This window comes from Stylophora pistillata, chromosome 5 (assembly GCF_964205215.1).
Source record: "Stylophora pistillata chromosome 5, jaStyPist1.2, whole genome shotgun sequence".
In the NCBI taxonomy this organism is placed as follows: Eukaryota; Metazoa; Cnidaria; class Anthozoa; order Scleractinia; family Pocilloporidae; genus Stylophora; species Stylophora pistillata.
Window position 1 is genome coordinate 5078406 of NC_142523.1, and position 14483 is coordinate 5092888.

The 14483-nt window shown below is 37.8% G+C and overlaps 1 protein-coding gene across 3 annotated transcripts in view; it reads right to left on the bottom strand.

Annotated features, from left to right (window-relative positions):
• The window catches only part of LOC111337260 (uncharacterized), a 21264-nt gene extending 8511 nt beyond the window's left edge, over window positions 1-12753 (bottom strand). The window contains exons 1-2 of one of the 3 annotated variants that reach the window (XM_022943533.2): window positions 12585-12753; window positions 74-255 (exon numbers count right to left, since the gene is read on the bottom strand). In XM_022943533.2, the coding sequence (XP_022799268.1) occupies window positions 74-255; window positions 12585-12650 (248 nt within the window). In that variant the 5' untranslated portion in view covers window positions 12651-12753. Of the gene's footprint in view, window positions 1-73; window positions 256-9191; window positions 10227-12584 lie in introns of those variants that run through there. The other 2 variants (XM_088760211.1, XM_088760212.1) reach the window with 2 other exon arrangements.
• Window positions 12754-14483: the final 1730 nt, after the last annotated feature.

Consider the following 14483-nt stretch of genomic DNA (forward strand, 5'->3'; position numbering starts at 1 on the left):
GCAGGCTATCCCGTAACGTATCGCAGCTTTATCCGTTACATCACCAGTTTTAACCGTGTCGAGCAATACTTACAGAATGCATGGTTCGTATCCGGTTGTGTTCGAATAATCGTATCGCGGATAACATGGCTGGCAGACCGTGTCTTTTTCAGGTGTACAATTTGTTCTTACGCCAAAACCTGGGGGACACTTTGTGCATTGTGTACAGTGCGTCCCATTGAAGTAATTTAAAGGAGGGCAGTCAAGAGCAGCGAACTGCAAAATAAAATGGGGAAAGAGCATGTCTTCGTTGATGTTCGAAAAAAAGAGTAACAATCATCACAAGTGCTCACTGAATTTTTGATAACAAATGGTGAACGCCATAGCGTGTACTATTGAGTTATGGATGCACACGGGAGGTTGCTAAGCACGAAAGAAGCGTAAGAGTCGCACGAGGCGATAGCCGAGTGCGATTCTAGCTTCTTGAGTGCTTAGCAAACCTCTCAAGTGAATCCATAACTCAAAAGTACGCCCTATGGCGTTCACCATTTGTTTTATAACATAACATTGATACATTGGAACAAGAGTTCCCTTTTTATTTAACAAATCTTACGTGATCAGAAAAAACAAGCGCGCGCGGAAAAATAGTCTTAGAATTTGCTCACGTCAGCAGCACGAACCCATGGGCAAATAGTAGATGCTGAATTAACCAATCAGAGCGCGCGCTTTGCTTTAGTTATGTTATAATCGAAAGTAGGACATGATCGTTGTTTTTCATTTTAATTTCATGCTCCCTATTGTAACATGCTTTCACTCACGCATGCATTTCAACATTCGACATAAAATGCCAACTAGTGTTAACATAAGCATGCTACGCATGCAAGAATTTTTCTTTTGGATGGATGGGTTTAGATGGGACGCTTTGAGGGATTTTTTCAAGTTTGTAAAATATAAATGGCATTAGGTTACTTTCGAATTTTCTAACAGATACCGTTCAATAGAGAGAAAAACCGACCCTTCCAATTTATTTCAAATAAACTCAGACACAGGCATTTTGTGGTCTGTTGTCACCGCTGTCTGAACCATTTTAAGCAAAAATGGGGAAGGGGAATTTTGCCTTTCTGGTCTTTGCATTGCATGAAATGCAGGTTGTTCACGAGGAAATGATACTTGATTGGGTGAAGTCCAAGGTAGCTTAAGGCAAATTTGATTGGTAAACAACGTCAAAGCACGTGAGAGTTACGTGGAAAATTTCCTAGTAATAGTTTTAGTTTCAGGTGGATTTTTTCAGAGGGGTAAGATTATATCGTAAAATTTAGGCTGTTTGATAGAAAATGTCATTTTATAAAGGAAGGCCTACTCAATAGTGACAAGTAAACGGGAAAAACACCGTATAAACACAAGATGTAATTCATGGAGAGCTTCTAAATGCAAAGAAACGGATATCAACATAGCAGTCGACACAGAAAGTTTATATAACTTATTTATCAATTTTTTTTTAGCCAAATGAGCAACCACGAGGTTAAAACAAGATTATGGATAAAATTTTCCTTATGCAAATGCTCAGTTTTCGCAAATTTTACCACAGTCAGCGAAACTAGCCCTTCTGAAACAAACGCTTCAGTGATAGCTACGTACTAGACCTTTCTCTGATTGCGCGTGCGTTGTAAGTGAAGGAGTAGTACACAAAACGCGCTTTAACTTTCAAATGGTAGAATAATTCCCCACTGACTTTTGTAACCCCGACAGATCATAGCGACGAGATCCACACAAAGGAAATGAATTATTTCACTGGATAGATGAACTCAACTCTTTGCCGATGTCGTTCTTAGTGTGAGTCAATGTTGGGTTGATTCCAATGCAACACTTTACAACACCCTGATTCCATGACATGATAGAGATGAGGGACAATACACCGACGCTCGGATTGGTGCCAACATGCCCCGATGCAGTGACCTGACTGGTGCGAGATACAAACCCAGATGCGGCGATCGGACCGGTGCGTGCAACTTACTACTCGGTAAGCTAACATGGAGTTCATTTTATTTTTAATAAAAAGATAAGCTAAAATATTAAGGGTTTTCCTTTTTAATGAATATTAATTTATGGACTATTGTGCTGAGGGCCACAATTATATTGTAAAGTACTCAAATAATACGCTTAAATGCAGCATATATTCTCTTCTCCGATCGGAAACTTCGTTAGCTTTTTGTTATTCTCACCGTCAGGTGTATCAGTAACAGAAACATCGTTTTAGTGTATAATTACAGGAAGCTAAGTGTTACTCTGTATTTAACAGTCACGAAAGTAGAGATGCGTGCTACCAATCGCGAAAAAAATTGTCAAAACTTAAATTGCTAATGAACTCTTGTGTTTTAGTCCTCGCACGCTATTACATGACTTCTGAAATTGTCAAAACTTAAATTGCTAATGAACTCTTGTGGTTTAGTCCTCGCACGCTATTACATGAGTTCTGAGCTACTAACATCTCTAAACAATTTGTGTGAAAGAACAAGAAGTCACTGTCTGTCTATAAAATTACAAAGAAGACCATCACCATTTAGTAGTGAAAACCCTATTTAAATATTTTTCTTCAGTTGTGTCCTTTTTCATAACCAGTTTTTTGTAGACGAAGTTGAACAGAGATTGCTTTAGGGACGAAACAATAAATTGTAATAAATGTAAATCAAACGTAAAAATAAATGTACAATAAATGTAGATGTAAATAAATGTAATTAACGGTTGACTGTATAGGTCAACACATGCAACCCTGTCAATTTAAACCCTCCTGGAAAATTAACGAACGTTTCGCGCACTACCGGTCATAACAAATGTGCGGCGCTCACTTTCATAAAAGCTTTACTTTGTTTTGCTAATCCGCACCTAATTAAAGAAATCAAAGAGCACCAGCACCTTAAGAATCTTTTATACTTTATGCATACATATTAAAACATTTTTTCTCATGCAAAACGAATTACTGATATTTGTTTTAATTGAATGATATTTTCCCCCAGGCTAAAAATAAAAGTAAAGGTTCCATAAAGTGGCTTAATGAACTCACTCTTTTTCTCTCGACTGAACTTAATCTAAATTTATATTTCTAGGGAACATCAGGAACGTGTAATTCTGTGTTGAAATACGTTTTTTCCAACGAATTCGGTGGTATAGCTCAGTTATTTTGGGGAGGGGAATAGATAGGTATCTTTGTTTCATTAAGATTTCAGTCAATTAACAACTATTCACCGAAGTGGAGGTGGTTAGTGATGGATATTTACCGAGCCGCGAAGCGGCGAGGTAAATATCCACCGTTAACCACCGACACTGAGGTGAATAGTTGTTTTAGTATATACTAAAACAGTGAGATGATATACACCACCGTCGTTAATTTGAGTGATTTCTTCACTTGTCACGGATGCAAACCGGGACGCCATGTTTTCTCGAGTTGCTCGGAGGTAAATAGCAAAGGATATTCGGAGTTTGACTAGCCAATCAGAGAGCGCCTTCAACGCTATCCACTGTTTTAGTATATACTAATAGCAATTAGTTTTGACCATATTTACAATGACAATAATAACACCGCTCGCTACGGTGCGTAAGTTAACGAAGGTTAAAATTAGTTTATGGTTCTTTAAGTAACAAATAATTTACCGATATACCTTTTGTACTTGTCTTTTAAGTGAACATCTCAGTACAACTGCTACTAAACATCCGTTCGTTAAAAGTTAGTGAATTTTAACAAAGAAAGCTGTTTAAAAGAAATCAGGCAAATTTCTCTATAGAATATAAGTCGGGGTTTGAAATAAAGGTTGCGTTGCCATTGCTTTAATAATAACCGTAAGATGACTAGACCTTTGTGCATCATGTTTTCTTCTAATTAATTCACTGCCAACGTGTCCAAAGAGTTCTTGACGCTCGAATGCAGAGTGTGACTCGAACTTTCATCTCCTCGGTGCTAAGGATGGGATATGATCATGAGAAATAAATTATTTGTCAATCAAGACAAATTTCAATCATGTTGTCAAATAGGGTAATGCATAAAAAAGTTACCAAACTTAGCAGAGATTTTCAATATGCTCTCAAAATACCGATAGAACCCATGCTGGGATACGCGACTGTCCCTCGATAGGCGACCTTTCAATGATTCGGTTGAGCATGTTCACGCAAAAAATCAAACTTCCAAGCTGAATTGAAACACATTTTTCAATCATTTCTGCGGGCCTAGCTCGGCTATCAGGTGCGTTTTTTCAGCGTCTTTTACGCCTGAACAGTTTCAATCCACCAGAAGATAATAATCTCTTGAAAAGACTTCCAGCCATTATCTCGCCGACTTCTCTTTTGTCACTAGCTCTAAATCTATTGAGTGTATAGCAATAAGCGAATTTTCCATCCCTCAGGCTATCTTTGTTTAAAACTTCTCTTCATATGATTTCTTGGCCAAAAAGCGACGGATAGACATGAAACCTTCTTTTTCAGATGAAACCATCTTTCTCCAAGATGACAAAAAAACAAACTACCTGGTTAGATCACCTAACGATAATTAAAATAGCACTGCTTAGCCCATGGATTCTTCGTCACGAACTGAATCGTTATAATTGCTTAGTTGCACGGAGCGATTACTGACATTGAGTACTAAGGAATCGGCACCTTTTATGACTAGTTGTTATTTTAAATTGATGTATTCACTAATCGTTTGTCAACATTATATTCAGTGTTCACAACTAAGTGGTCATTAATCTCGCTGACAGCTCTTTTACTGATAAAATAACAATCAAAGCCCTTAAGATGCTAACTGTTCTCGTAAGTGGCGTGAGTGATAGCTTCAACTTGTAGGTGTGTTGAAGTCAGTTTTCAATTATTTTTGCTCGCCTAGCTTGTTCCTTGTTCAGGAGCTAATCAGAAACATGTATTGCATCGTAGCTAATTGCTTTGTTATGTTTAGACCACAACATCATTAAGCTATCCACTAAATTTAGACCAAATGCTTTTACTGAGATAATTTGGTTTTATCAACTAAGTTGATAAGATGTACGGCTACCCGCTGCGTCTTTTCAGCGTCTTTTACGGCTCAACTATTTCAAACCAGCAAGAAATGATAATCTCTTGAAATGACTTATAGCCATTATTTTTCCGACTCCTGTATTGTTACTAGCTATAAATCTATTGTTTGTTTAGCAATTCAGAAGTTTCAGGAATTAAATCTCAGCAATAAGACTTATAATCCACTATGCATATTTGAGTTTTTCTTTCTTACGCTCAGCTGAAAGACTCTACCAACTGCAGTATTCTAACCTTTGATAGAACCTTGGAACGTGCGCGCAAGGTACCGGTGTAGCCGATTAAGTTCAATTTTCCAGTGCTCCTCTTGAATTCATGGTCAGAACATGTTTTCTTTTGTTAGAAACATAACTCTGCTCTTCTTGTTATGGTTATAAGGTAAGCTTAGCCAGAACATGCGGGGAGGGAGAGTGCTGACAGAAAAATTGTGCTTGAGTCATCATATCTTAAGGCACGCCTCGATTAGCACAGCTGTCTCGAACAGTAATAAGCAATAACTCCAAAACAATATACCCAACGTTGTCCTTAAGTAAACCATAAAACATGGAAGAAATTTAATCAGCATTTTGTTATTCTCTCGAAGCTATATTGAAACGCGCACCAGCAAGACCCAAAAATGAATAATAACAATGCCGAAAGACTCACAGAATCAATGAGACCGCCACAATTCAACCGATTGTAATTCAAAGTAACTCATGAACACAGCCTTCTAACACAGGAAAAAACATGATCAAGTAGAAAGTAAGTTACTTAGTACGAATGATATAGTCACAAGGAGAGCCACATACGTAATTCCCAACATCCTGTTTTTCCAAGAGGTTTTAAGTTGACGGTAGGGCTTGAATGTGATGTGTATTCAACGAGAGGTAAGACTGAAAAGGTAGGCGATTTCGGTGCTCTTTCTTATATCTTGCATCACGTTGCATGTTGGGATACGGGACTGTCCCTCGATAGGTGACCTTTCAATGGTTCAGTTGAGCAGTTTCACGCGAAAAATCAAGCTTCCAAGCCGAATTGAAACGCGCCCAGGTGATTTCATGAAGGGCACAAAATGGTCCTTAGTCATACCAAGCAAGAAAGCGTTGTGGTTTATTTCCAAAATGAGAACTATTAGCATTAACCTCAGTATACTGGGACCGGTTCCCTTCAATAGAGGCCTGAGCTCCCTGATATTTCGCACATCTGCCTAAAGAACTAATATTGGGGCTGTAAAACACCTACTGCATATACAAAAACGGGTTTTGACAGTAAAAGGAGAGGCGAGTCCCCCATGATAACCAATCAAGGGGTGTCAACGAGTTTGAAACAATGAAGGAGCGTGAGAAAAAGCCTATGGGCACAAGATTTGATTGGTCTGTTGCCGCTGAACAAAGTGGTCCAGCCTTGTGCGATTTGTTTCGCTTGCGATTCATCACGCAGCACTCCTTGCATTGTCTCTGGTTAGTGGAGTATAACCTGAACATTATATCTTCGTTCAATTCTCTTTCACTACATATTTCAACTGCTTTACCTGTCTTGGCGGTCGTCTCCTGTAGAGCAGGGACGTGGGAATATTCCTCAAGATCTCCTTCCTTCTACTCTTCTCTTCCTCTTTAGTCGGAGAAACTGAGATGTCTTCCTCCCTTTAGTCTTATCAGCCAAATAAATTTGAACGACGCGCGTGAAAGTTGGACCCCCTGGATACGGTCTTATTGACACCTCTATCAAAAGTTCTTTTCTATTGATCGATCAGAACGGCAAGCTGGCGCGAATTTTCCATTCCTCAGGCTATCTTTGTTTAAAACTTCTCTTCACATGATTTATTAGCCAAAAAGGGACGGATAGACATTAAACCTTCCCTTTCAGATGAAACCATATTTTTCCAAGATGATAACAAAACACAAACTATCTGGTTAGATTACCTAATGATAAGTGGATTGGCACGGCTTAGCCTATGGATTCCTTGTCACTTACTGATTCGTTAAAATTGATTGGTTTCCCAAAGCGGCTATTGGCATTGAAGACTCAATGAATCATATGCCTAACACCGCATTAGCAATTATATAATGGCACCTTTTATGACATGCTTGTTATTTTAATTGATGTCATCAACAATCGTTCTTCGACTTTATTTTCATAGTGTTCACATCAAAGTGGTCATTAATCTCGTTGACAGCTCTTTTACTGGTAAAATATAATTCAAAGCCCTTAAGAGACTAATTGTTTATGGTAGTAGCGTGAGTAATAACTTCAGTTTGTTAGCGTGTTATTGTCAGTTTTTGATTAACTGCGGCTCGCCTAGCTTGTTCCTTGTTTAAGAACTAATAAAACACATATATAGCATTGTATCTAATTGCTTTGTTGTGTTTAGACCACAACATCATTAGGCTATCCACTGTATTTTGAATTAATGCTTTTACTGACATAATTTTAGTTGATGAGATGCACGGCTTCTCGCTGCGTCTTTTTAGCGTCTTTTACGGCTGAACAGTTTCAAACTACCAGGAGGTAATAATCTCTTGAAAAGACTTCTAGCCATTATTTCGCCGCCGCCTCTCTTTTCACTAGATATAAATCTGTTGTGGGTTTAACGATTCAGAAGTTTCAGACATTAAATCTCAGCAATTAGAATTACAATCCACTATGTACATAAGAGTTTTCCTTTCTTACGCTCAGCTGAAAGACTTTACTAGCTGCAGTATTCTAGCCTTTGATGAAACCCCGGGACGTGCGCGCGAGGTGTAGCCCAGTAAGTTCAATTTTTTTATGCCTCCTATGAAAATTGTGCTTGAGTCATTAATTATTGGACCAAGCCTCGACTGTTTCGAACGGCGATAAACAATAACTTAAAAAAATAAATAGCTACTGCTGTCCTAAAATCGACCATTAAACATACTTAGAAAGAATTTAATCGGCATGTACTAATTCTATTGATGCTGGATTTTAGCAACTTCTGAATATCTGTCTGTTTGATCCGTTAAGTTTGAGAACTTTTGGAAACATGTGAACTCGGGATCGATAATATGAGTTGTTTTCTTCGATTGGGAAATTGGAGGGCCTTCAACTTGAGGAAATAAAATGATGTGCAAATCGGCTAAATACCTTAGCAACTCTATTCGTCAGTAGTGCGCAAGGCTATCGTGGTTTCAAGCAAAGCATATGGCAGTTTTTAGACGCAGTAGTTCACAGGATACTTCTCCTGAAGATAACTTTTCTTTCTTTTTGTAGCCGGATAAACAGAATGGCGATTGCTCATTTCCATTTCTGGCCGCACTGTGAGTCCAACCAATTCCATCGCCGCAGCGTTCAGATTTCCAGCGTTAAGGTTATAATAGGATTATGTTTAAAGGACGAAAAAAGCTATTTGCTTCAATTTAATTAGAAGCCATGAAATTGTAGGTGCGCCGCTTGTGAATTCAGGCATAAAGATTTATTTTTTCATATCTTTTTAATACTTACGCCACCCGAAAAATGAAAATTAAGCGTTCTCAAACTTTGTCAAACGAAGATATTGGCTCATTCATTATTTTCTAGCTGACTTACCTTTAAACACGTAAACTGTTGATGATTTTCTAACCTAGATTAGCAGACTTTGTGGCTAATGAAGGAATTTGGTTTGAATTAAAACCGCCTATGACAGTTGTTTAGGGCAGTTTACTGAGTTCTTTAATTCACTCGCAAAATACTCCCGTAATTTGTCCTTATCGATAAGTCGTCGTCACGAAGCACGCGCAGTTACATGTCATTTCAATTACTCGCGTTAAAGCAGGAAAAATGACATAATGGAAATTGTGCTATCATCATCAACTTTTATGTTGCTGGAGCTTCATCGACTTACCAGCAATTGAAAAGATCTCCCCTTATGCAGTCCTCTAAACTTAAGGACTGCATAATTAAAACAAATTGATCCGATTGCTTTCAGTACTAATGTATTTGCTTCTATACTTTATTGAACAACTATTGATGTATTTGCCAGCTATGCTTCTTTTTATAATTTAACAATATCTAATTATTTAGTTTTTAATTTTCTTTATATATTGTAAATAATGTTTGTTGATGATTGACCCGCCTCGAAAAGCAAATTTGCTATCTGCGGGTCAACATAATCTAAATTATTTTGTAAGAAAAAGAAAAGTAAAGTGTGTGTAAATAGTTCTAGTCTCTGAACTTATACGTACCGTTATCTTGACGATGGTCACAAAGTATAGAAGGTTTCTCAGCATTTTCGGATCGCTTAGTTGCAAATAATATTCTTATGAATAAAGGAAGACTAACTATAAGGAAGACTGACTTAAGAGTAGAGTTTCCGATTAGTGTTTACACGTGTACTCAAACACATAAATTGGGCGAGGCAAGATAACGATAATTAACCAATAAGAGGAAGGCGCGACATCCTGGACATCCACAGACAAGAATGCCCTTCGTAACTGGGGACTAGCGCGACTCGGTGAAAGAATTCAACTGTCCACGTGTTGGAATGGGGAGTTGTGTATGTAATGTTCTTAATAAAATTAAAAGTTAGTCGCTCATAATTCGACAAAAAAGTTAATCGCAATAATTGCGTCGATCTGGGTGCCACGAATTTGCAATAATTTGTTTTTTTGGCTCATAATCGGTACGTTATGCCGCGTTCCCACGTGGTTTCAATGGTTATACTTCACATGACTGCGAACATTTCCGAATGAAACAGCCAAAAGGAAATTTGTTAGCCTCTGGTTGGCTTAAGAATGACTAGTTTGTGGCGATAAAGTGTGTAAGGAACTAATATTCGACAAATCTGTTGTTCAGATAATAAATTCAGTAAAATAACATTCGACGATGCTATTCCATTGCAGATAATAAATTCCGTGAAATTACATCAGCGGCAAAGCTGTTTGTGCGGTTAATATATTTGCATTGTTATTTGCGTTGCTTTGTTAGTTTTCTGAACTGCTCATATTGGCGGCTTATAAAAACCATTGGACTGGAAACTAGAATCCAATGAAGGTAGACGATAGCCTCCCAAAGAAATTTAAGACAGAATCCTGAGTTCTTGAGGGAACATCATCTCTACTCTTTGTAGTGCGTCAGCTATTTTCACCACTGACCTGACAGCTTTGGTAGTGTTCATTACTGCGAAAATCTCTCACATATTCACTTGTTAATCCGTAGTTCACATTATATGATTTTCATATAATCACAGTCATTTATTCATTAATCAAGCATTTGTGTGTCCAGTTTCTCGTTAGAAAAGCATTTCTCGCTAAAAATACGTCTGATTAGTTTTTAGCCTTCACAACAAATGATAAAGTCACAATCAACTCAGCGTACTAACTGTTTATGGTCGTTGCGCGAGTGATCGCTTCAAATCTTAAGTGCGTCGATTGTGGCACCAGCGACTCACTATCCAGCTGAATTCGTTACCCAGCTCTTTCTTATTTAGCATCTACGAAATGATATTGATAGCATCGTAGCTAATCGCTTTATCGTGTCAGTTAGACAAAATTATCATAGTTTAAGAGTTCCACTGTATTTAGAAAACCAGCTTCGATTAGGATGCTAGGCTTCCTGTCGCGTCTTTTCGGCGAGCGCAAAAGGTATACGGTTGAACAGTTTTCAGTGATCTGCGAATGCAAACAATCTATAGCCATGAAACATACAAGAGATAATCTCTTGATTCGTGTCAGCTCCTGTCAATAGCGAATATATAACTTATGCGTTTAGGAGCAATTCAGAACTTTCAGACATTAAATCTCGGTAACAAGACTTGTAATCCATTTCGTATATCTGAGTTTAATCTATCTTAGGCTCAGCTGAAAGGCTTTTACAACAGAAGTATCCTAGTATTTGATGAAACCCAGGCCGTGCGCTCGAGTTGTAGCCTAGTAAGTTCAACCAAGTTTCCCACGGCCCCTCTTGAATTTACATTAAGAACAAATTGTTTTCTTTTTTTCAAAAACATTTCTCTATTACTCTTGTCATGGCGACAAGACAAGCTTATACCAGAACATGGGAAAGAGGATGCAGACGGAAAATTGTGCTTTAGTCATCAAGTATTAGACTAAGCCTTGTCTAGGACTGTTTCGAACGACGATAAAAAATAACTAAAAAAAAAGCACCTACTGTTATCCCTGTCCTAGGACTTGAGCGGGGCTATTTATGGTTGTTCAAATTCTTAGAGAAGTTAAAATACTTAAAGGTCCATCTTCTTCATTGGCTTGAATCGCAACAATGTGCAACGTGGCAACAGAACAAGTTAACGCTCGGATACACGAAGCACATGTGCAGGCATACAAACTTTGGACTCCCCCGAGGTTTTCACAGGCACGATTGCCCATTCAAGCCTAGACATCACAGCGTCGAAGTGAACAATCACGAGTTCGTGACGCAAACTTACTCTTCCTCGCTAGAGGGTTGCTTGCACTGCTGGCTTGGTTGTCCCTCTTACAGGAGTGGTAACAGTGATAGGGACTGTTAAGACGGAGAACTTTATCCCTTTTCGTCAATGCAGAAGAAGATAATATAGGCCAAATATTGACAATGTGTTTACGTGGGATAAAAACATAGCCTGAGGGAAAATATAAAATAACTGCCCGACGCGTATTAGGCTTATGCCTACGTCACGAAAATACGAGTTGTTTTCTTCGACGAGGAATTTGGACGGCCTTCAACATGAGGAAAGAAAACAATGCGCAAACCGCTAAATACCTCAGCAACTCTAGCTGTCAATGGTGCGCAAGGCTATCGTTGTATCAAGCAAACTATATGGTAATGGTAATGGTTTATTAGATATGAGGTCGGCACTAAAATGAAATACTTCATATTTACAAGAAATTACAAAAAATATTTACAAATTAAATGAGACTGTATAAATGAAAATTGTAGTTTTTAGACGCACTAGTGCACAGGCTCCTTTTACTGAAAAGGACGTTTCTTTCTATTTGTGGTCGGATAAACGGAATGCACGGTATTTTAATTTCTTGGTCACACTGCGAGTGCGACCAATTACATAGCCGCGGCATCCAGATTTCCAAGTTTAGATTTTAATAGGATGAGGTTTAAGAGACGACTGCGCTACTTGCGATAATTTTAGCTGCAGCCATGAAATTATTGGCGCGCCGCTTAAGAAATCAGGCATGACAAGAGCTTCTCGCATATCTTTTTAAAATTACGCCTGAGGAAGAATGAAAAATTAGGCGGTTTCAAACTTTGCGAAACTAAGATATCTTCTTATTTATCATGATTTTCTAGCCGACCTTCCTTCAAACACGTAAACCGTTGATGATTTTCTAACCTAGATTTGTAGTCTTCATCAGTAATGAAAGTATTTGGCTAGAATTGAAAACGCATTTGACCGTCGTTAAAGTTTACTGAGTTCTTTTATTCACTCCCAAAATACCCCCGTATTTTGTTCTTATCGATTAGGTCGTTACGAATCACGCAAAGTTGCATGAGTAACTCGCGTTAAAGATAGGAAAATGACATAGTGGAAATTCTGCTGTAGTCATCAACTTTATGTTGGTGGAGTTTAATGCAACTTCATTGACTCACCAGTTAATGAAAAGAATTCTAGTTTTTGAAATTATACCTACCGTTATCTTAAAAGTCGTCACAAAGTAGAGGACATTTCTCAGCGTCTTCAGATCACTTAGTTGCATATAGTATCCTTATGAAGGAAGACCTAAAACTTCAGCAAAGAATTTTCAAGTGCAGTTCACACGTGTCCTCAAATGCATAAGGTGGGCGAGGTAAGACAATGGTGACCAATAAGAAGGCACCACATCCCTGACATCCAACTGCCAGTCATAACCAGCGACTAGCGTGACTCAGTGAAAGAATGCAACTGCCTATGTGCTGATATGAGGAGTTGTGTTCGTAATGTTCTGATTAAGACTCGCGTGAGTTAATGATTTCAATTAGTTCACTGTTAGTAACCAGAATAAATCACATGCAAGAGCAAATATCAAAAAGAGGAACGAAAGTTGAGAAAAAATTTGTGCCGTGACAGACGTTAATTGATTAACATATCGAAAATATAAATAGACACTGCTTAACTAATTTCTTTGTTTCCGCTGGGCTTTGTTAAAAAACTTATATTTAACGTTTTCACACGATTAAAGCAAACTTCTGCTTCTTTTTATTTCGCTCACATCCAAAAAACGGTTACAACAACAGAGAGAAAAAACAAAATACATATACAAATGCTAATTCTTAAAAAAGAAAGTTTGAATAACAAAAGGAAAAGAAACACTTGGACCAATCATAGGTCAAATTAACTATTCCTGTGAAATATTTCAAATTTAAAATAACAACGGCAAAACGTACTATGCTTAATAACAACAATATTTGCATTATTCATTTCTAGAAACAGACAGAATACTTTCATCTAGGCTGTGTACTCTACTCTCTCAAGTTATCCGACTTTATTTTCAAACTTGTCAGGTGATCAGATATTGTGAAAATCATTGCTACTTAGGAATAATTTAATTTATTAGTTGCCAACAATAAGTACAATAAAGAACACGGATAAATTACAATAACGATAACGGGCTGGCAACCACAACAGCCATGGCCAATTTAATGTGGTCCTAAGAGTATCAAAATAGTAAAACTATTGCATCAATTAATAATTAATAATTAAGAACAGCATGGAGTTGGCGTTGTTTTCAGGCTGTAACATGAATTATATTTTGTACAGATAGTTTTAGAAGTCCTGGGATTGTCAATGCCATAGATCTCTCGAAGTGCAGTCGAATAATAACACATCAAAGCACGTTTGAAATCATTTACATTGTTCATACTTAGGTTAAGCTCGTCTGACAATGTGTTCCCGATTCTTATTGTTCGTACAATAAATGACCGTTACAAGGTTGAAGTCTTGCATTTAGGTACAGAGTATTTGGTAACAGCTGTATTGGCAGACGATCGTGTGTGTCTTGTAGAACGAGCAATAATTAACAATTATTCCACGAGCGCGCGTTGGATATGCGGTGATAGATAGCCAACGAGGCGCGTAGCGCCGAGTAGGCTATAATCATCTCATATCCAACAAGCGCGAGTGGAATAATTGTTTTATTAAAAACGCCCTCAAGAAATTATTATTTTGTAAGAAGAAACTGGATTTTTTAGCTCCCTTTTGATTTTAAGCTGATGCGTACGCTTACCATATTTGTAGATTATGGTATATTGGCTGATATACCATAATGGCTAAGCCAATAAAAAGTCTTGAATTGCATTATCCATGATCCAGTTTTTAATAATTAACGATTATTCCGCGAGCGCGCGTTGGATATGCGATGATAGATAGCCAACGAGGCGCGTAGCGCCGAGTTGGCTACAATCATCTCATATCCAACAAGCGCGAGTTCAATAATTGTTTTTATTAAAAACGTTAAATTAAATTGTTAAATTTTATTAAATTTTTAACTCCCTTTTAATCTTAAGCTGACACGTACGCTAACCATATTTGTAGATTATGGTATATTAGCTGA